At 53.0% G+C, this 19962-nt stretch overlaps 8 protein-coding genes across 8 annotated transcripts; 5 read left to right on the top strand and 3 right to left on the bottom strand.

Annotated features, from left to right (window-relative positions):
- Nucleotides 1-248: 248 nt before the first annotated feature.
- Nucleotides 249-3363, top strand: KD926_008072 (uncharacterized protein; the record flags this gene model as incomplete). Its single annotated transcript, XM_053104224.1, has 3 exons — nt 249-651; nt 715-938; nt 1009-3363. 3 exons carry the CDS (start codon nt 249-251, stop codon nt 3361-3363), a joined length of 2982 nt encoding a protein of 993 aa, XP_052960636.1.
- A 1732-nt stretch (nt 3364-5095) lies between these two features.
- KD926_008071 (putative pectin methylesterase) lies at nt 5096-6329 on the top strand (the record flags this gene model as incomplete). Its single annotated transcript, XM_053104214.1, has 2 exons — nt 5096-5710; nt 5772-6329. 2 exons carry the CDS (start codon nt 5096-5098, stop codon nt 6327-6329), a joined length of 1173 nt encoding a protein of 390 aa, XP_052960635.1.
- A 125-nt stretch (nt 6330-6454) lies between these two features.
- Nucleotides 6455-6958, bottom strand: KD926_008070 (uncharacterized protein; the record flags this gene model as incomplete). The annotated part of the gene is made up of 1 exon (XM_053104203.1): nt 6455-6958. The coding sequence occupies one exon, from the start codon at nt 6956-6958 to the stop codon at nt 6455-6457; it is 504 nt and encodes a 167-aa protein (XP_052960634.1).
- A 927-nt stretch (nt 6959-7885) lies between these two features.
- KD926_008069 (GTPase-activating protein RNA1) lies at nt 7886-9136 on the bottom strand (the record flags this gene model as incomplete). Its single annotated transcript, XM_053104192.1, has 1 exon — nt 7886-9136. The coding sequence occupies one exon, from the start codon at nt 9134-9136 to the stop codon at nt 7886-7888; it is 1251 nt and encodes a 416-aa protein (XP_052960633.1).
- Nucleotides 9137-9595: 459 nt separating this feature from the next.
- On the top strand, nt 9596-10028 carry KD926_008068 (copper metallochaperone COX17; the record flags this gene model as incomplete). The annotated part of the gene is made up of 3 exons (XM_053104182.1): nt 9596-9620; nt 9742-9809; nt 9888-10028. 3 exons carry the CDS (start codon nt 9596-9598, stop codon nt 10026-10028), a joined length of 234 nt encoding a protein of 77 aa, XP_052960632.1.
- Nucleotides 10029-10356: 328 nt separating this feature from the next.
- Nucleotides 10357-12262, bottom strand: KD926_008067 (dolichyl-P-Glc:Man(9)GlcNAc(2)-PP-dolichol alpha-1,3-glucosyltransferase ALG6; the record flags this gene model as incomplete). Its single annotated transcript, XM_053104171.1, has 3 exons — nt 10357-11740; nt 11798-11960; nt 12028-12262. The coding sequence occupies 3 exons, from the start codon at nt 12260-12262 to the stop codon at nt 10357-10359; spliced, it is 1782 nt and encodes a 593-aa protein (XP_052960631.1).
- Nucleotides 12263-13159: 897 nt separating this feature from the next.
- Nucleotides 13160-14912, top strand: KD926_008066 (putative nucleolin protein Nsr1; the record flags this gene model as incomplete). Its single annotated transcript, XM_053104159.1, has 3 exons — nt 13160-13873; nt 13932-14239; nt 14297-14912. The coding sequence occupies 3 exons, from the start codon at nt 13160-13162 to the stop codon at nt 14910-14912; spliced, it is 1638 nt and encodes a 545-aa protein (XP_052960630.1).
- Nucleotides 14913-15775: 863 nt separating this feature from the next.
- On the top strand, nt 15776-17315 carry KD926_008065 (uncharacterized protein; the record flags this gene model as incomplete). Its single annotated transcript, XM_053104148.1, has 2 exons — nt 15776-15911; nt 16072-17315. The coding sequence occupies 2 exons, from the start codon at nt 15776-15778 to the stop codon at nt 17313-17315; spliced, it is 1380 nt and encodes a 459-aa protein (XP_052960629.1).
- Nucleotides 17316-19962: the final 2647 nt, after the last annotated feature.

The following is a 19962-nucleotide window of genomic DNA, read 5'->3' as shown; positions in this document are numbered from 1 at the left end:
GGCTTACGCACAGGGAAGGTCGCCCGTTGGAGCTTAGGAGACAAGACGTGTTTGTGTCCAGGTCCCGTGCAAATCAGTCAGTCCCCCCCCCCCCCAAAGTGACATAAAAGAGCGCATTCTCCCACTCCCCCCTCGCCTCGATTTTTTCTTTCTTTATGGGAATTCTTACTCTTGCCATTCCTGCCATTTTTTGTTTGCCTCTGCTCATATCGTTAGGTCCTTAAGGCTTTGTGAGCCGTGTTGCAACAATGGCGGAGCGAAGAATCTCCTATGCTCCCGACGTCGAGAATGGTGACCATTCTCGCAGCACTGCTGATGTCAACGAGGGTGCCGGTCTCGACGAATACGGAGCGTTGAACCGGTACATCTCGACTGCTCGTGATGGTCGCCGTGGCTCGACTTCTTCTGCCGGTGGCTTCAGCGCCAAGAAGAACAAGAAGCCCTGGTACAAGTTCTGGGGTGGAAAGGAAGATACTATCGATGGAGATTTCGTCTGCCCCGATGACTGGCTCGAGACCGATATCCGCGCTGGTCTCCGCTCCGGCGACATTGAGCCTCGTCGCAAGAGAACTGGATGGAACGAGTTGAGCACTGAGAAGACCAACTTCTTCGTTCAGTTCATTGGTTACTTCCGTGGTCCCATTCTTTATGGTGAGTCGGCTTCACCTCAGCATCCCCAGTAACGATCCAATGGCCTCTAACAATCCTCTGCAGTTATGGAACTTGCTGTCCTCCTCGCCGCTGGTCTTCGTGACTGGATTGATCTGGGTGTCATTATCGGTATTCTGATGCTTAACGCTGTTGTCGGTTGGTACCAAGAAAAGCAGGCTGCCGACGTTGTTGCTTCTCTCAAGGGTGACATCGCCATGAAGTCTGTTGTTATCCGTGATGGTCAAGAGCAGGAGATCCTTGCTCGTGAGCTCGTTACCGGTGATATTGTGAGTTTTCCCTTGCCGCCTGTCAATTTTGGGAAGGGACCAGCTTGACTAACCGGCTATCGTTCTTTAGGTCATTGTTGAGGAAGGTACCGTCGTCCCTGCCGATGTCCGCCTGATCTGCGACTACTCCAAGCCCGAAATGTTCGACACCTACAAGGAATACCTGATCCAGTCCCAAGACGACACCCTCAAGGAGAAGGATGATGAGGATGATGAGGATGGTGGCATTGAGGCTCGCGCCGGTGTCTCCCTGGTCGCCGTTGACCAGTCTGCCATCACTGGTGAATCTCTCGCTGTCGACAAGTACATGGCCGATACCTGCTACTACACCACCGGTTGCAAGCGTGGCAAGGCCTACGGTATCGTTACCGCTACCGCCAAGCAGTCTTTCGTCGGTAAGACCGCTGCTCTCGTCCAGGGTGCTCAGGACCAGGGTCACTTCAAGGCTGTCATGGACAACATTGGTACCACCCTGCTGGTTCTCGTCATGTTCTGGATTCTCGCTGCCTGGATTGGTGGTTTCTACCGTCATCTCAAGATCGCCACCCCCGAGGATGAGGACAACAACCTGCTTCACTACACCCTTATTCTGCTCATCATTGGTGTCCCCGTCGGTCTGCCCGTCGTCACCACCACCACCCTCGCTGTCGGTGCTGCCTACCTTGCCGAGCAGAAGGCTATCGTCCAGAAGCTCACTGCCATCGAATCTCTTGCCGGTGTCGACATTCTCTGCTCTGACAAGACTGGTACCCTTACTGCCAACCAGCTCTCCATCCGTGAGCCCTACGTCAACGAGGGTGTCGATGTTAACTGGATGATGGCTGTCGCTGCTATTGCCTCCAACCACAACGTCAAGAACCTCGACCCCATCGACAAGGTTACTATCCTTACTCTCCGCCGTTACCCCAAGGCCCGTGAGATCCTCGCTCGCAACTGGGTTACCGAGAAGTACACTCCCTTCGACCCCGTCTCCAAGCGTATCACCACCATCTGTACTTGCGACGGTGTCCGCTACGTCTGCGCCAAGGGTGCCCCCAAGGCTATCCTCAACATGTCTGAGTGCTCCGAGGAGGAGGCCCGTCTCTTCCGTGACAAGGCTACCGAGTTCGCTCGCCGTGGTTTCCGTTCTCTCGGTGTTGCCGTCCAGAAGGAGGGTGAGCCCTGGCAACTGCTGGGCATGTACCCCATGTTCGACCCTCCCCGTGAGGATACCGCCCACACCATCGCTGAGGCCCAGGTCCTCGGTCTGTCCGTTAAGATGTTGACTGGTGATGCTCTTGCCATCGCCAAGGAAACTTGCAAGATGCTTGCCCTGTCTACCAAGGTCTACGACTCCGAGCGTCTGATCCACGGTGGTCTTGCCGGCTCTGCCCAGCACGACCTTGTCGAGAAGGCTGATGGTTTCGCTGAGGTGTTCCCCGAGCACAAGTACCAGGTCGTCGAGATGTTGCAGCAGCGTGGTCACTTGACTGCCATGACTGGTGACGGTGTCAACGATGCTCCTTCCCTCAAGAAGGCTGATTGCGGTATTGCCGTCGAAGGTTCCACCGAAGCCGCCCAGGCCGCTGCCGATATTGTCTTCCTCGCCCCCGGTCTCAGCACCATCGTCGATGCCATCAAGCTGGCCCGTCAGATTTTCCAGCGTATGAAGGCCTACATTCAGTACCGTATCGCTCTGTGTCTCCACCTTGAGATCTACCTCGTCACCTCCATGATCATCATCAACGAGACCATGCGCGCTGATCTGATTGTCTTCATCGCTCTGTTCGCCGATCTTGCCACCATTGCCGTTGCCTACGATAACGCCCACTTCGAAGCTCGTCCCGTCGAGTGGCAGCTTCCCAAGATCTGGGTCATCTCCGTCGTTCTTGGTATCCTCCTTGCTGCCGGTACTTGGATCATCCGTGCCTCTCTGTTCCTGTCCAACGGTGGTATCATCCAGAACTTCGGTTCTCCTCAGGAGATCCTCTTCCTGGAGGTTGCCCTTACTGAGAACTGGCTGATCTTCGTCACCCGTGGTGGTAAGACCTGGCCCTCGTGGCAGCTGGTTGGAGCCATCTTCGTTGTCGATGTGCTCGCCACCCTCTTCTGTGTCTTCGGTTGGTTGTCCGGTGAATACAAGCAGACCAGCCCCCCCAGCCCTGCTGAATTCTCCGTCAACGGTGATGTCGACATTGTTACCGTCGTTGTCATCTGGGCCTACTCCATTGGTGTCACCATCATCATTGCCGTGGTGTACTACATCCTCACCATCATCCCCGGCCTTGACAACCTTGGACGTAAGAACCGCTCGAAGGCCGACACCAAGATCGAGAACCTGCTCGGCCACCTCTCCAAGCTTGCCATCGAGCACGAGGTTGATGCCCACGGCAAGTCCCGTTACACCCTTGGTGCCCGTGCCGAAGAGGTTGAGGAAGATGAGTAAACATTTACGCTCATTTCCTTTTAATATGATCCGCTCTGGATAATCACTCCGCATACATGCATGGGCTGGCTTCTGAGCCCAGCTGCGCATACCCCCTTTTTTCCGTATCATAGACTTTTTTTTTTCTTATTACTTTTTTGTCTCTACGTTCATAGAGTCAATTTTCTCTTCTTTCACATGTATGTATGTCATTAATAGTGGTAAATTTAGTGAAATCAAACCAAGGGTTCATTCAAGAAAAAACTGTCTTCTCCATTTTATCTTTATCTTTAGCTTATTTTCCATACTAACAAAACGCATTGGCTTTGGTAAGGAACGATTTCCACTTCCTCTGAGAATCTGACTCCAATCTTCGGTGGGGGGGAACCCGTGACTGAGACCACCCGACTTGGACTCACCGGAAACTCCGACGGAAGGATTCATTTTCCTTCTGTTGTGCGCTGGGGGCTGATTTGGATCGGCTAGCAGGTTAGCAACCCAGCAGCAGAGCTATCGAGGGAAGCCCCCACGCTCCACTCGCTGCACGAATTCCTAGTTTCTTTGACGCTTGGCAGGCACGGTGGGCCTTTGCGTCTGCTTAGTTGCTTGTATTGTCCTATCGACGCGAGTCGCTGCGATAACTCCCCCCCATCTCGGCCTCGGACGACGCCCGATGTGGTGAGACCGAGGTTACCACCGAACAATGCGAGACTTGCTGCATGTTGGAGCTGTGATGGATTCTCTCCACCGGGAATTCTGAGCGACTGATTGCTTGCTTTGCTTTGCTTCGTGGTGCCACGACCACGAGCTATCTAGTCTATGGCCATCGCCGGCGTGCTTTACGCGAACGCACTCGCTAGCCTGAAATCTGGATCCTTGCACCCAGCGGTATGACTCGTCCCTTCGTCTCCAATTCCGCTGCTCTCATTCGCGAATCCCCCAAATTGGGATGCTACTCCGTTGTGCCTGAGTGTTTCCACTTGGCTCTCCTAACGCGTGACTTGTTTCATGCTCTCATTTCGGCTTATCGAGACCTTTTTCATTTCCGTTTCCAACCGCTGGGATACCTCCACTGGTACGGAGCAAAGGCCTTGATTATGAGGCTTTTTCTGTCATTTGAATATTATTATTTCTTTTTTTATATTCTTTTTTTTCCTGCGTAATTTAACTAACTATTCGTGGTCGTGCTGACGTGATGGGATAGTCTCGTGCACTGTCCACCTCGACGAGCCTAAGCTATGAGCATCGCTCCATGTCTACAGCGCTGTATACTTTCGTACGATACACTTTCAGGTAGATAATGTCAGAAATACGCTGAATATACACTCATCATGAATTCCCACGGCGTGGAATCGTTGTCTCTCCGCATCCCATCACCACGCTGACAGGCGGAATGCAATTCTCCGCCTCACCTGCTCTGATTTCTCCGTCGCCTCGTCCGGGGTAAACAACTTTGCGGGGATCGCAGCACACCCTCGCACACAATTGGATGCGCGATATTGGCTTTGGATTCAAGCCGCCTGGCTATGCTTGAGTCCGGGAATCATGTTCATCTGCCGATACTTGTTGTCGCTGATTGGCATTGTTCTCTCCGCAATTTCTCCCGCGGGTGATGTGGGTTGAGGGAGATTTTCCGGGGAAGTCGAATTGGCCAATATGACGATATGGAGGTATTTAATGATACAAGGTGAGGAGCGGATCATCGCGCTGTTGGAATTGACGCGGTGTCTGTGTTGAAATACGCGGTGGAATAATGAAGCTCTCAACTTTATCTACGTTGCTGTTCTGCGCGGCAGGAGTTTATTCGGCGGCTGTGCCTTCGAACTCTCGACATGCTTGCCAGAAATCTCATAAGTATTGCGCCCCTGGGACTATTGTCGTCTCGAAGTCGTCTCACCCGGCGGCACAATTCTCGACCGTCCAGGCAGCCATTGAGTCCCTGCCCGACGATAATTCTACCCAGACGATCCTGATCCTACCAGGAGAATACAAAGAGCAAGTCAATGTGACGCGATCGGGCCCCATCGCCCTGCTAGGCCAGACGAATGACCCGAAAGATGCCACCAAGAACAAGGTCACACTCACCTGGGCGCAGGCCAATCACGACAACACCGGAAAGGCCGTAGACAATGTCTTCTCGAGCGTCTTGACCGTTGCTCCGACGCTGGAGTCCAGCTACACGGGGTCAGGCCCAACGGGATATCCGGTGCCTGAGGATACGCCGTTCGGCAATGTGGATTTCCGAGCGTACAATATCGACTTCACAAATACTTGGTCCGATTACTCGGACGGACCGGCTCATGCACTCAGCTTTAGCCGCGCCAACGGAGGATTTTACTACTGTGGATTCTATTCCTACCAGGATACCGTATGTCTCTTCCTCATCTCCTACGAAAGCAAGAGCACTAGTGTTAACGAGTGGGAAATAGGTCTACGTCGGCAAGCTCGGCAACGCCTACTTCCATAAATCCATCATCGCCGGGCAGACCGACTTCATATACGGTTTCGGCACCGCCTGGTTCCAGTCCTCGCAGCTCCAGCTCCGTAACTGCGGTGGCGGCATCACCGCCTGGAAAGGCACCAACACCACCTTCGTGAACAACTACGGCGTCTACATCGTCGACTCCTCCGTCAAGGCGGCCAACGCGTCCATCGCTCCCACTATTAAGGGGAAGTGCGCTCTCGGCCGTCCCTGGAATAGTCTCCACCGGTCGATCTTCGCCAACACCTACGAGGACGAGAGTATTTTGCCGGCTGGGTACATCGACTGGGTGGTTGACGGGCAGAGCCGTCTGACTAGCCAGACCTTCCAGGCCGAGTACAAGGCGTTCGGACCGGGATTCAGTGCCTCCGGACGCGCCGGCACGAACGCCAGCATCGTGCTCGATGGACGGGGGTATCAGCGGTACGATTCGCTGAAGAAGGTATTCCAGACGCCGGAAGGCAAGTTCGGAAACGTGGGATGGATTGATCGGACTGTCGATTAACTTCACACCCTCATCACCACTAGCATGATCTCCATATAGTGAAAATACAACTATCATACACTCCCAGATCCAATCTTTGCCAACCAACCATCAGTAAAAACTCAAACCCAAACCCAAACCCAGACCTAACTCAATCGATCCAACTTCCCCATCCTCGCCAAATAAGCCGCCCCCGTATCCGCCCAAACCTCATACGACTTGACCTTCACATCATCGCCACCGTCCTCATCTACCAGTCCAATCCGATACGCAAACCCCTCCTCCCACGCCTGATTCGTACTCTTCCATCGAAACTGCGCCTCTCCGCGCAAAGACACCTTCCTCTCGCTTTCCCCTTTCCCTTTGCCATCCCCTTGCTCCCCATCAAGGTCAACCACCCATCCCCCCTCCTCCTCGAACCGCATCCACTCGATCTCCAACGTCTCCGCCAACAACGTGAAATACGTCTTTAAGCCTTCGAGGCCGGTGTATTTCCGGCCCAGGAAGGGCGCTAGCAAGGGGAGGCCGTGCTCGAGGGCCCAGGGATCCGATGAGGTGAAGTTGGAGAGGAGTGTTTGGAGAGAGGTCGATGGGTTGCTGAAGGCGTTGAGGAGGGCGTGCGTGCGCGTGAGGACGGCGGAGCGGGACATCTTTTTTTCTAAGTCCCCCTTTTTGGGGGTTCTGGGGAGGTGGTTGGATGGCTGATGTAGTTGGATTGGATGTGTATTTTGGGGATTTGGTTGAAGGTGGGTGTGAAAGAAGAAGATGATAATGGGAAGGAGGAGGTTGGAAGCTTGAAGGTGTGGATGGATTTGATATGGTGATGTGGTGAAGATGACATCATATTAAAATATCCCGGGGTTAATCTTGTTGTATGTACGTACTCGGAGTAGGATTGATTACATGCTGCATTAAAAGTATTTCAAAGTGTACGGAGTCTGCGGCAGTGGCCTGACTGAGGATTCCACAGTCAAAGTATGTCACATCCGGTCCTAATAGATTGTTTGTTGTACACCGACAATTTACCCCGAGCAGCTCACGCAGCGCTCAGACTACTTAAGAACTATATATGTACTGCACATAATTTATTTTGATTCATTATATACATCGTGACAAGGGGGTGAACATGTTTTTCATGATAACAAGAAGCCAAATAACCAATTGCCGAGCTATTCTATTCAATGTCTTGGAAGCAAATCTCAAAAACGATGATAAATATGTGCTGGACATCAAAGGGTAAGGGCACTGGTCTGGTCTGATCTAATTGCGAAAGGCAGGTAACTCGCGGCGGAGGGAATATCGAGGAAAGTTCCAAGGTATTATCATCGCCTGCGTGATTGGCCCTTCCAGGGACCAATACTGGAAATGGGTTTCGAATGATGATCGAGTGAGGGGAGCTCGATGCATCGATGACCTGTGTTAGGCTAGACACGTCATCCGTCACACACGCACCGTGGTATTCTTACCGCACGCGAGTAGCTCCTGTCGTTGTATTGGGGGTATAAGACGAAAAAGCGGGAGGGGTGAAAGTGGATGGGGGGGGGTGAGTGATCTATCAAGGAACCAGAAACCTGTCTTTACAGGCCAGTCTTTCCAAGAGCGGCAGCAAGCTCGTCAACCTCTTTGTCTTGCTTCTGGGCGACCTTCTCGTTCTCGGCCCGAGCGGCGTCCTCGACGACCTTCTCGGCCTTGTGCTCTTCTTCCTCTTCCTCTTCCTCCTCCTCCTCCTCCTCCTCATCGCTCTCAAGCTCGTCGAGTTCGTCGACACCCCACATGTCCTCAGGGTCGTCATCCCTGCCGTGCTCCTCCTTTCGAGCCTCCAGGACCTCTTGCAGCTCGACCACATTCTCATCTTCCTCCATGAACTTGTTGCCGTTCAGCTCGATGCGGCGCAGCGACGGGAGCGCGGTCTTGGTCGCATGCAGGAACTGCTTGACACCCTCAGCAGTGATGTCGTTGTACTGCAGACGCAGGGTCTCCACCTTCTGGTTCTTAGCGTCCGCCAGAGCCTGAGCAACCTTGACACCGCCGCGAGGGGAGAGCAAGCAGTCGCCGACACCGAGTTCGCGCAGAGCGGGCCAGCCCGGGAGGACCTCGGCCAGAGCCGTGGATCCCATGAGGGTGAAGGTGTTGTCCTGCAAGTCGAGAACCTCCAGACCGCTGGCGTGGCGGAGACCCTCGCGCAGAAGGTGCGAGATACCCTCCTGGCGGATACCATTCTGAGTCATCTTCACGGAGCGCATGCCGGCGGCGTGCATCTCGTAGGCACGGGCCCAGGCGGCCATGCTGCCGTTCTCCAGACGATTCCGACCGCAGACGATGCTCTCCAGAGGAGCGACCTCCTTGCCGGCCTTGCGGGCCTCCTCTTTGCGCTCAGCCAGCTCCTTCAGGGCGTCGGCGATCTCGGCACCCGCGTCGGGACCCATACCGTTGTTGTTCAGGATCAGGTGGCGCAGAGGGACATGGCAGGAGAGGAAATCGACGAGGGGCTTCGAGGTGCGTTTGCCGAAGGCATTGTCGGAGAGGTTGACGGTGTGGAGGGAGGGGATCGCGAGAAGGGCGTTCAACAGGTGGGTCAGAGCATCGGGGATCTCTTCGATCAGACGCGAGGTGAAGATATCGGCCAGCTCGGCCACTTCGAGATTCTTCTGCGTGGCGAAGGCAGCGGCGAAGCGTTCACAGGCCGTGACGCCGAAAGTGTTGCCCCCAAGACGGATCTCAGTATAGTCGGCGCTCTCCAGCAAGGGCTTGATATGGGCCTCAACATCCTCAGCGGTGTCGAGCTTGAGGCCTTTGCCTTCAAGAGAAAAGACCTTTGGAGGGGCCATGGCGGGGTAAATTTCAGGGTGGGAGAGATCAAGATTGTAGATTGCAATTCGACGAGCGAAAAGTCAAAAATGGACAGACTTTGGAGAGACCGCGTGAGAGGTGGCCGCAGGGTGTATGCAAACCTGGGAACAGGAACAAAGAATGTGGTGAAAGAATGCAAGCGTGGAGGCGAAAAAAAAGGCGAGGGAGAAAAAAAAAAACACAGAAGGCAAAATAAAGGCGGAACTTGGACTCTTTGCGATGGCCTCGTCCCTCCGCTAGTCCCGATGCGGTTGGCGCCGATCCTCCTGTACGGCCGGCGGGAAGAACCCTCTGCGCAGGGCATCGCATCATTTGGATTATTCAGCCTCGCTTTTCTTCCGGTTTCTTGCTGCAACTGTCAACTGTCAACTGCGCACTTTCTCTTTGCCTTACAATTTCTGTCACTCGCTGCCATCTTCCCCCCTCAATATATCATAATGTCTCTCTTCGGCTCTTCCAGCGGTAGGTCTTTCTTCAAACATACCCGATGCGCTCCGCATGTTCATCCAATCAATCCAACCGGAGCACCGAAAACTTAAAGAAAGTGACAATAACATAACTAACATACCAATTTACTATCTAGGCCCTGCTGAACAGGCTCCTCCTGCCCCCGCTCCCCTTGCGCAAGCTGCGCCCGCCGAGAAGCCCAAGGTACGTTGAGTCAACAGCCTCACGTTACAAACGCCGCTCTCCGGACTCCTCCGACTGACACATACATACCCGTCACAGCCCTGCTGCGTCTGCAAGCCCGAGAAGACGGCCCGGGACGACTGCATGCTGTTCTCGAAGTCCGATGACCCGACGCAGGAATGCAAGTCCACGATCGACCAGTACAAGGCCTGTATGGCTGGATTCGGCTTCAAGGTCTAGATCCGTTCGGATCCATTTCCGGTCTCGTGCTGTTGATGGGATAATGGGGATGCATTGAGAAACTTGGTTATCTCATGTCAATTGATTGCATGTGGATGCGTGCATGCGGCTGTTCGGTTTTTCTGCATGGTGTTTTGGTTTGGGCTGCGTTGTATATTACCTGGATGAGATATCTCCTTTCATGTGCTATAGATAGATGTAAATTAGGATTTAATTCCATGTTCCATATTGACTGTATGTCCCCTTTAGAAGACCAGGAGAGGAAATGTTTGAATTAGAACTGGGTATCATTGGTTAAATTTTGATCTAAGTAGATAAAACACTCATCCTACTGCTTTTTCTTCTGAGTCTCTTCCGCCGTCTTGCGATCAATCGAACAGCACTGCGAGATCAATTTCGTCAAACACCAAAGGTACGCAAGACCAAACCCTCCGGCGCCGACAAGAACGTTCAGCACCACCCACAGATCCGGCTTTCCGGGGGGAGGAGGAACAAAAGCCTCTACCACGTGCCATCCAATCATAGCCAGATAGAAGCAGAAGTGAAGAAGTTTGGTGAGGATGTGAAGTTCGGCGCGTGGACCCGAATCTTCCGAGGTGGGTCGCGTGCGGAAGATTTCCAGCGACGTCGGCGGGAGACCGAGCAGATAAGCCCACAGGAGCGACATAACAAAGTACGGCACCCGAAGCTCGTCGCGCTTGAGGAGGGGGTACATAGTCCAAGATCCGAGCATGTTGGCCCATCCTACCCATGCGCGAGTTTCCTTGGTGAGTCCTCCGTCACCGGCCAGGAGAAGTGTCATGGGGAGCAAGGGCAGGAGAACGCTCTTTTCATGCACCTGGAATGAGAACAAGAAGAAGCCCCAAGCTACGCAGGAGAGGGCGGGAAGAAGAAGCGAGGCGCGCGGGTGCCGGAAGACGATGGCGCAAGGAACCAGGATGGATGCCAGTGTAGCACCGAGAGACACTTGTTGAAGAAGGCTGGCTTCGAACCGATGAAGCTTGTAGAATGTGTTAATAGCACACCAAGCATTCGCGACCTTATCTTCGAACAAGCCACGGGCAAAGGGAAAGACTCGGTGGATAATTTGGGTCAGCTGGAACAAGGGCGCATGGAGCAAAGAGCTCTTGTCTAACTCGACGGGAAGCTTTTGCAGCAGCGGAGGCTGTGGAAGCGAGGCCAAAGCCTTTTGGGCATCGACATTGGCAACCCCTACCAATAGCGGGGCAAATAGAACAGCGAAAGCAGCAAGCGTGACGATGGAGATGCAAAGCAGGCGGAGGATGCGGATTTTCGGGAAGATGCAGACGCCCAGAAGGAAAGCGAACATGACCGGAGCATAATAGAGAGCCATCTGCTTGAAACCCAAAGCACCCACGAAGAATATGCAGGCCCAAAGCATGCGGCCAGCCAGTATCGCATCCAAGCTCGCAACGACAAGTCCCAGCATCACGGTGTTGTACTGGAAGTGGCCGTGATCAATGAGTATGGTCGACGGTTGGAGTAGGATGGCAACGAGGGCAATCGAAGCAGACCACACAGGGACATCCTGCATGCGAGTCAAGCGACGTAAGAAATTGACGATGGCAGGGATATAGATGAGGTATTCGGAAACGATCACGGTCGCGCGCATGAACACCTTCAACTGAGGGTCTTCGAAGCCACGGGATTCGTCCAGCGCAAACCAGACGGGGTCGAAAAGCGAACCACTTCTAACTGTCAGTCGTCGAATAGGACTCGTTGAAACACTAGGCAAGGCATTCACATACATTTTCCCAAGGAGCCAGCTATGGTAAGCTGTCAATGGCGGGTAATCCAGGCCCCAGTACTGCAGATCGTACGTGTACCACTTGGACATCGGTAAGTTGATTGTCAATTCCATCCAGTGTCTCTGTGCTTCGAAGTCACCGTGCATGGGGGGTATTTTGAATCCTAACAATGGTTAATATCATGGTGCTCTAAGTCCCAAGGGCTTCCACGCCCTGTCATTTCGACTAACCAGAGTACCCCCACAGACTAACACCCCAGCGAAACAGGCCCACGGCCATCAAGATAAGGGGTAGAACAAGCCATTGGGAAACACCGGCTCGCGCAGCCCAAAGAAAAGAAACCAGAGGAAAGGCAGGCGAGGGTTTCCCCTCCGTCTCCAAGATCAGAGAGTCGTTGGACCCGGCGAAAGAGGAAGCGAACTTTCTCTTCTTCCGCGGGCGATGGGAAGGATTGGGGGGAGCCATGTTGAATTTGAAACCGACAACTTAGTGGGGGACTTCCATTGACTGCGTGTCGTGGCCAATCTCAATTGTAATGAGTTGATGGTATAAAGCGGGAGAACACGGTCGCCGGCGTTGAAGTTTGGCAGGAAGAGAAGCTCCAGAGTAACACTGGGTACCAGGGAGTGACACTCCGGGCGCAGCGATTGGCAGACGGCGATTCAGTACCTCCCAGGTCTCCACTGTTCCACCGGGTAGTTAGACGTGCCTAGACCAAACCACATGGAGGAGGCGGTGTGAAAAAGAAATTTTTGCCAACCCCCAGGGTTTTTTTTTTTTTTCTTCTTCTCTTCTCATCGGAGCTTGCAGTTGCTAAAAATTTTCTTCCTTTAAATTCCCCCATCTGCTCCTCTCATCCTTTTCTATTTTCTCTTCCTCTCAAACTTCACCCTTTCCCATCATCCTTTTGATTAACTGAGATCTAAGATCTGGTTTGATAACTCTTTCCATCTTAGAACTCTTCACTGACGCAGTAGCGTGTATCTTACAAGGTACAACTTCAACAGACATCCTGTGGGCTTTTTACATTTGAGGGCTGTGGGCTGTGGCATATCGCATACCTTTTCCTTGTGGGATCTGTGGGTTACTCTCGTGGGTTTCATCTATAGACGGTTGCATATTTCCTGTCCGTCTCTTGTGGGCTTGAACATTGTCGTTGTGGGCTACTTGTGGGTATCTGTGCTAAAATCTCTTCATTTTTGTTGAGATTAAATCGGGTAATTGTGGGATCGTGAAGAATCTGCCGCACATTTGAAAATTTCTGTCGGTTTTTTGTCCTACAGACATATCTTTGGTTTGTGTCACCTACCAGCTCTTTCTGTCCTGGCTTCCGCTAACCATCTCTCTCTTACCAGTTTCAAAATGTCTAAGACCAAGTCGGTTTCCAAGAAGGGTGGCGAGAAGGCCGTTGACAAGTCCTTGAGCAAGGTCAAGGATGCTGGCGTGAGCAAGTCTTCCCAGTCTCCCAAGGCCAAGAGCAAGCAGATTGCTCGTGACCTGGCTACCAAGGAGAAGAAGTCCAAGAGCAAGAAGAAGGAGCCTACTCCCAGCAGCAGCTCCGACTCTGACAGCGATGAGGAGATGGAGTCCTCCAGCTCCAGCAGCGAGAGCGAGAGCGAGGGTGAGAAGAAGAAGCCTGCCAAGAAGGAGGTGAAGAAGCCCGCCAAGAAGGCTGAGAAGGAGTCCTCTTCCGAGTCCGAGTCGTCTGACAGCGACGAGGACATGGAGGATGCTTCTTCCAGCAGCGAGAGTGAGGAGGAGAAGCCTGCTCCCAAGAAGGAGGAGAAGAAGCCCGCCAAGAAGCTTGAGAAGAAGGAGTCCTCTTCCGAGTCTTCTGACTCTTCTGACTCCGAGTCTGAGGATGAGAAGCCTGCCCCTAAGAAGGAGGAGAAGAAGAAGCCCGCCAAGAAGGCCGAGTCCTCTGACTCTTCCGACTCTTCCGACTCCTCCGAGTCCGAGGATGAGAAGCCTGCCCCCAAGGCCGCTAAGAAGGACTCTAGCGACTCTGACTCCGACTCCGACTCTGACTCCGAGAGCGAGAAGGAGGCTCCCGCCAAGGCCAAGAAGGCTGAGAAGGTATGTTTGAACAACATCTTATGAGGACGGAATGGATGCTAACAAGGACCCATTGCAGTCTTCTTCTGACTCCGACTCTTCCGATTCCGAGTCTGGCTCTGACTCTGACTCTTCCGACTCTGAGTCTGAGGACAGCGACGAGTCCGCCAAGGACTCGAAGAAGCGTAAGGCTGAGGATGACGAGGAATCTGCTACCCCCAAGAAGTCCAAGACCGAAGAGCCCGCTGGCGGTGCCTCGGCCAACCTCTTCGTCGGCAACCTTTCCTGGAACGTCACCGAGGAGTGGCTCCAGCAGGAGTTCGAGGGCTTCGGTGACCTCACTGGTGTGCGCATCATGACCGAGCGTGACACTGGCCGCTCTCGCGGGTAAGTTCATTCGTCCCAACCGCAGAATATGCTGGGCCTGTAGCTGACTCCAATCAGATTCGGATACGTCGAGTTCTCCAACAACATCGACTCTGCTAAGGCCTACGAGGCTAAGAAGGGTGCTGAGATCGACGGCCGTACGATCAACCTTGACTACGCCACCGGCCGCCCGGCCAACAACAATGCTGGTGATAAGGCTCAGGCCCGTGCCCGTTCGTTCGGTGACCAGGCCAGCCCCGAGAGCGACACCCTCTTCCTGGGCAACCTTCCCTTCAGCGCCACTGAGGACTCGATCAGCGAGGTGTTCGGAGCCAGCGGCGGCATCCTGGGCATTCGCCTGCCCACCCACCCCGACTCCGGCCAGCCTAAGGGCTTCGGATACGTTCAGTACGCCTCCGTTGACGAGGCCCGCCAGGCCTACAACGACCTGAGCGGCGCCGAGATTGACGGCCGTCCCGTGCGTCTGGACTTCAGCACTCCCCGCGCCAACAACGGCGGAGGTGCTCCCCGCGGCGGCGGCGGCCCTCGTGGTGGTGGCCGCGGTGGCTTTGGCGGACGCGGTGGTCCTCGCGGTGGCGGCCGTGGAGGCTTTGGCGGACGCGGCGGCGGTGGTGCTCCCAACCGTGGCCGTGGTTCCATCCCCGAGTACAAGGGAACTAAGGTCACTTTCTAAACGCTTAATTGACACGACATGGTAGGAAGAAAAGTTTGTAGGAATAATTTGCTTGCGATTTTGATTTTGAAAAAAAGTTCTTACGTTTTCACTTATGAACTGGGAGTTTGTTAGATTAGACCCGGATAACTAATTCACGACTTCAATTCTTATTCTTCTCTTCTCGTATAGACTCCGGTAACGTGACGGGGGTCTTGGCACCCCGCGTCTTTGTTCCTTTCGGCTGATTTTCCCCTCTCGTTTCTCCCCTTCGTTAGTTGTTTCTCTTGCAGACCGAACAGTCTCTTTTCATTTTATTGATGATCATATTTCTGGTGACGACATCTCCCCTCATCCTTGTGGAAGATCATCGAACGAGCAGAGGAGGCCTGTCGATGATCCGCGGCGGCAGGACAAGTCAGCTGTTGGCCGTCGGCTGATCGAAGGCAACCACTCATTTGTTACTTAGGAACTCCCCTCGTCTTGTTTACTTTCTCTCCGCCATCTGGATCTTTTCTTCCTTCTTGCTCTATCATCCTGTCGATTTGTCGACTCCTCTATCTGTCTATCTGTCTTTTTGTCCCTCATCTCTCAGTGGATCGCGTGCATCGGCCCCAAAGCCCCGTCCCAAGCCCCCGTCACAACGATCTGCAAGAATCACTTCATCGCCCAAAAGATAAGATAATCAGGGCCCACCCCCTCATTGCCGATTGATTGATCGTTGCATCGATCGCTGCTTGACCGCTCCCTTCCTTCCAGTGGTCTGATTGTTCCCCTCCTTGGTCCCTTTTATTCTTTTCTTCCTCTTTCGACTCTTCTCTCCTTTTTCTCTTGTTCCTTTCTCTCTTCTCTATACCCAGTGCTCTTGTCCTCGTACCAGCGCCATGCAGCCCAATCACTATGACCTCCTGGGTCAGGTGCAGGATGAGCCTCGTCCACAGATGACGCGAGAGGCTCATCAGCAGCATAACCCCTTGCCGTCACGCTCGCCATCTGGTGCGGCGCCCACGAGATCAGAAGGTACGTGAGGCTCGTCTTATCTTCTCTCCACGATTGATATCTTACTCCCGTCGTTACTTCCTGGCGATCTCTCCTGCACGTTGCAACATGCATGCAGTTTCGCTATCGTTCTCACCGCCATATTACTTTACCAACATGTACTCATTACAGTATTATTTAGATTCATGGATCGAGGTCTCCTCCCAGCCCTCGTCCTCGTCCTTGTCGTCCGCCGCCACTAATGATGACATTATTACCACCGGTCTCCGTGTCGAGCAAAATGGTTCTCGACCATACCATCGCCGCAGTACACGACGTCGCCTGCAACATCTGGCTACCGTCACCACGGCACAAGTCGACTACTCGTCCCGCGAGCAAAGCAGTAGCCAGGATGAATATGAAGAAAGTGAAAGCGACTCAGACCGTGTCTTGAGCAGTTCAAATGAGGACATGGCTCGCCGCCCGCCAGGAGTTCCGTCCATGACCGGTCTGAGACCGTCTGCCCCGGTCTCGGACGATGCGCCCTCAACTGATGACGATGATAATTCCACTGCGTTAGGGATGCGGATCAGCTCGTCTCCCTTCGTTCCGCAGCCCAACGTCTTCTCCCATCCTCCCGCGTCACAGGACCCGTCCTGGACGAGGCCGCTAGAACGACGTCGTTCTCAACCGAGTGAGGTCTCCAACTGCAGTCGTCGGACCGCCATCCGAAGGAACTCCCAAGCCAGTATACGGTCGGCTCGAAGGTCGTCAACACAGCATAGCCCGTACAACATGATCTCTCCTTCTCACCACGCTGATCACGACGCCGCCCTCCGAGCCAGCCTGTCAACATTACTTTCCTGTGCCGCCGCAGCACGAGGGTTGCCCAAAAATGACTCGCAACCTTCGCAAGCCCCACAGCCAGGTCCCTCTCGGGCACCGCCAGCAGCGTTTCGGCTTGTGTCAGAATCGGTGGCCATGGGAGACGAGGCCGGAGAAGAGGAGGCCGCATCGGCCGCCGAGACCCACGATTCTACTAAGTCGCAGCGGCCAAGACCACCGCCAGCACCAATGCCGGCCTACACAGCACCCAACTCACCCAAGATCAAACGGCGGTCTAGCTCTCCAAAAGATCGTCGCTCATCTTCCAAGAAGAGCCGCCATACCGCCACGGTAGACTCTGCTGGCAGCCCAACTATCATGACGTGGGTTATCAGTGCCGGCGTAGTGGTTCTTTTCTCGGCCATCAGTTTCTCGGCCGGCTATGTGCTCGGTCGCGAAGTGGGGAGAATGGAGAGCGGTACCGGCATGGGATCCGTCATGGGAGATGGGGGATTTTCTGGCGGGAAAGCAACCGCCGGATGCGGTCAAGAAGCTGTTCGAGGAGGGCTGAAACGATTTCGATGGGGCTCTGGAACGCCCGGATCGGGCATCATTGCATGAGGCCAATCAGCCATATGAAGATCTTACGATGATGACGGAAACACGATGCTCATGTGCATGAAACCCCTTTTTTCTCCTTTCCATTGACTTACCGTTGGCTGGGTCGATGTTTTTACGGATCTACATACGAGGTCTCTTTTTCTATTCGTTGCATAAACATGGGGCTGTCTTGGGAAAAAGTACCTTGCAGGTCTATCCTTGGTGTTTTGTTTATATTGGGAGTTTGACTTTTGATTTTTTTTTCTGCTCGACTCACCTGCAATCATCTTTCTTTTGCACGCTATACCCCTTTCCCCCTCGTTTGACGTTGGAACGTAAATCTGTTAGTGAAACTCCGCTATGAAATGGCTGGCTACGTGGTGCATTTGGCTACGAATCGGGCATTTATACAGCTACTGCCATAGGTTTGCACATCTATCCATCGTTGAAATCTTAATATTATTGTTTGGTTCATCACCAATTTCCAATCCATTAAATTATCCCCTGCAATTGTAAAACCCTGTGGAATCCAACACTATACTGAGCATCGAAATAGTCTCCCAGCCTTTGTATTCCAAGAATGTGATCTCGGAATTGAAATCCACGCCGGAATAAATCTAGTTTAATCAACGTCCGGAAATTAGGAGGCGGGGCCCTTGATCGTTCGGAACGGGGCGAGCCAATGTCGCTGATGTCCCCGAATAAATATTCGGTCTACGAGACACCGATGGTTCCCACGGGAGGAAAGTTGGAGATGTTAAGGGTGGGAGCATTGGGGAAAGAATGGCCAATAGGGGCAGTAGGGGCAGGGGTATCCCCTACTGACTCGGCATGCATCGCGCGGCCCTAGAAGACATATTGAAGCGTTCGTAGACAGGCAAGATTCTGTGTTGCAAAATAGGAGGTTGGTGGAAAACGAACTGCTATCTCTAGTAGTTCGTTTCCAGTTGCATGGAGAGAGGAGAGGTCCAAACGGCGTAGATGTCGGATTTTCTGTAGGCATTCTTTGGTTTATCTGCCAAATCGTTAAGCCCCCAAGTCGGAAGTATAAGCCATGATCACGAAAGATTGTAGAGTGAAATGACGAATATGCGATCCTTGAACCCCATTTTCATTGCCCACTGCAACATGCTCTCGGAAGGTTTTGGCCTGTAGCGACTTACCAAGGATCTTAGAAGTTGTGTGTCCGAGAGCCATGCATGAATGGCATTATGGAGGAAACGGGATTGCCTTTCCAGAATTTCGCTAACGTTGTCTTCTTTCTCAAGCTTGGCTTAATGGGCCCCGCAAACATCCCCTGCGTCGGTCAACTGAAGGACCGCAGTACTAGGAGCAGGCCCTAATGGAGACATGTTAGGTATCGGAAAGCCAACCCCCTCTTTCAAGGTCCAGGAGACGTTCCGAAATAGCGAGGCGGTATGGATTAACGATGCCAAGATTGAATCGGCATATGTCAAATTATTTCCAGCATAGCTAACCTGAGTTAGTAGGTAGCTTGGCATGCTTGCTTATCGTATGTTTAGCAGCTCCATGAATGTTGGAGTGCTTGTTCAAGCCACATCAGGACCTCAATCGGTTTCGAATCTCCAGAATGTCTTGACCTCGTATTGGGAGTCCTTAAAGCGGATACCGAGGTTGAGAAGACTTGCCAATTCTCCCACGGGATGTAGGTCATTTCCAACTCCATGAGCAGGTTTTCCGATTTCGATTGAACTTGGCGTAAACGAAAGGGTTGACTTGGGCGTGGAATTGAAGTCGCACACCATCCACCTGATGTCAGTGTACCTGCCTGACGACCAACGCGTGATGCGCAGGAAGACTGTCCTGTTGAGTATCGTCTTCAAGAGCACGATTGTCATCTTCAAGCGCTCAACCTCAGACACTCTCTAGGTAGGCTGAAGGAGGTCCTTAAGGCGGGCGTCGGCCAGCCTATCCTTCATATACTCGGAGAACTCAATCGAAAGATCTTTAGATATTTCTTCTGCAAGATCTAAGAATTGGAAGACGTTTTTGCCTAGTAGATTAGAGGCTTGTTCTTGGATGAGCTAGCTGGAGATTGTGTAAATATCGGAGGATTCTTAGTCCAGAAATTTTCGCCCTCGAGTTTCGTCGTTAGGTATATCCGCGGCACCGCAAAGTGCGGCTGCTCTATTCAAGAACCGAATGTATTGGCAGGTTGGTAGAAAAGTCTCATAATTTGACCCCTCGATTATTTCCTTGCAAGTTATCTGGTAGCACCGGGCGGTCGCAAAGGGGTACTGTGCCATGCCAGAGGACAGTTTAGTTGACCGTTTGGCCTCTATGGCAATAAGATGTACCTATTATGATCTTTATATCATAAGGTAGATTCAGCGATCCCGTAAATCTCAAAAGTTTCAATGGCATCTTTGCCCTCTTGATATTCTCGAGGAACTAATGTCGAGCTCGACTTCTCTTGTCAAATAGGGTACTCGACTGTAAGATCCCAAGCCCAGCACCATCATCGTATAATGATGATCCCAGAAGCCCCCCGCCTGGGTGACCTAAGGCGCTGTCGATGATTATCAACCCCATCTGCTGTATCGATTGAACTCGGATGCTGAATTCCAATATTTCTGCCCCGAGGGGAACCGCCAATCTCAAGTTGAGGATCTCCAGCTTGCTGGGGTCACATAAAACTCGGCAGTCA

The sequence above is a fragment of the Aspergillus affinis genome (assembly GCF_023601865.1).
Source record: "Aspergillus affinis strain CMG 70 chromosome Unknown NODE_4_length_623078_cov_86_301200, whole genome shotgun sequence".
Classification (NCBI taxonomy): domain Eukaryota; kingdom Fungi; phylum Ascomycota; class Eurotiomycetes; order Eurotiales; family Aspergillaceae; genus Aspergillus; species Aspergillus affinis.
Note: the sequence above shows the minus strand (reverse complement) of the source record. Positions and strands in the feature narration are given on the sequence as shown.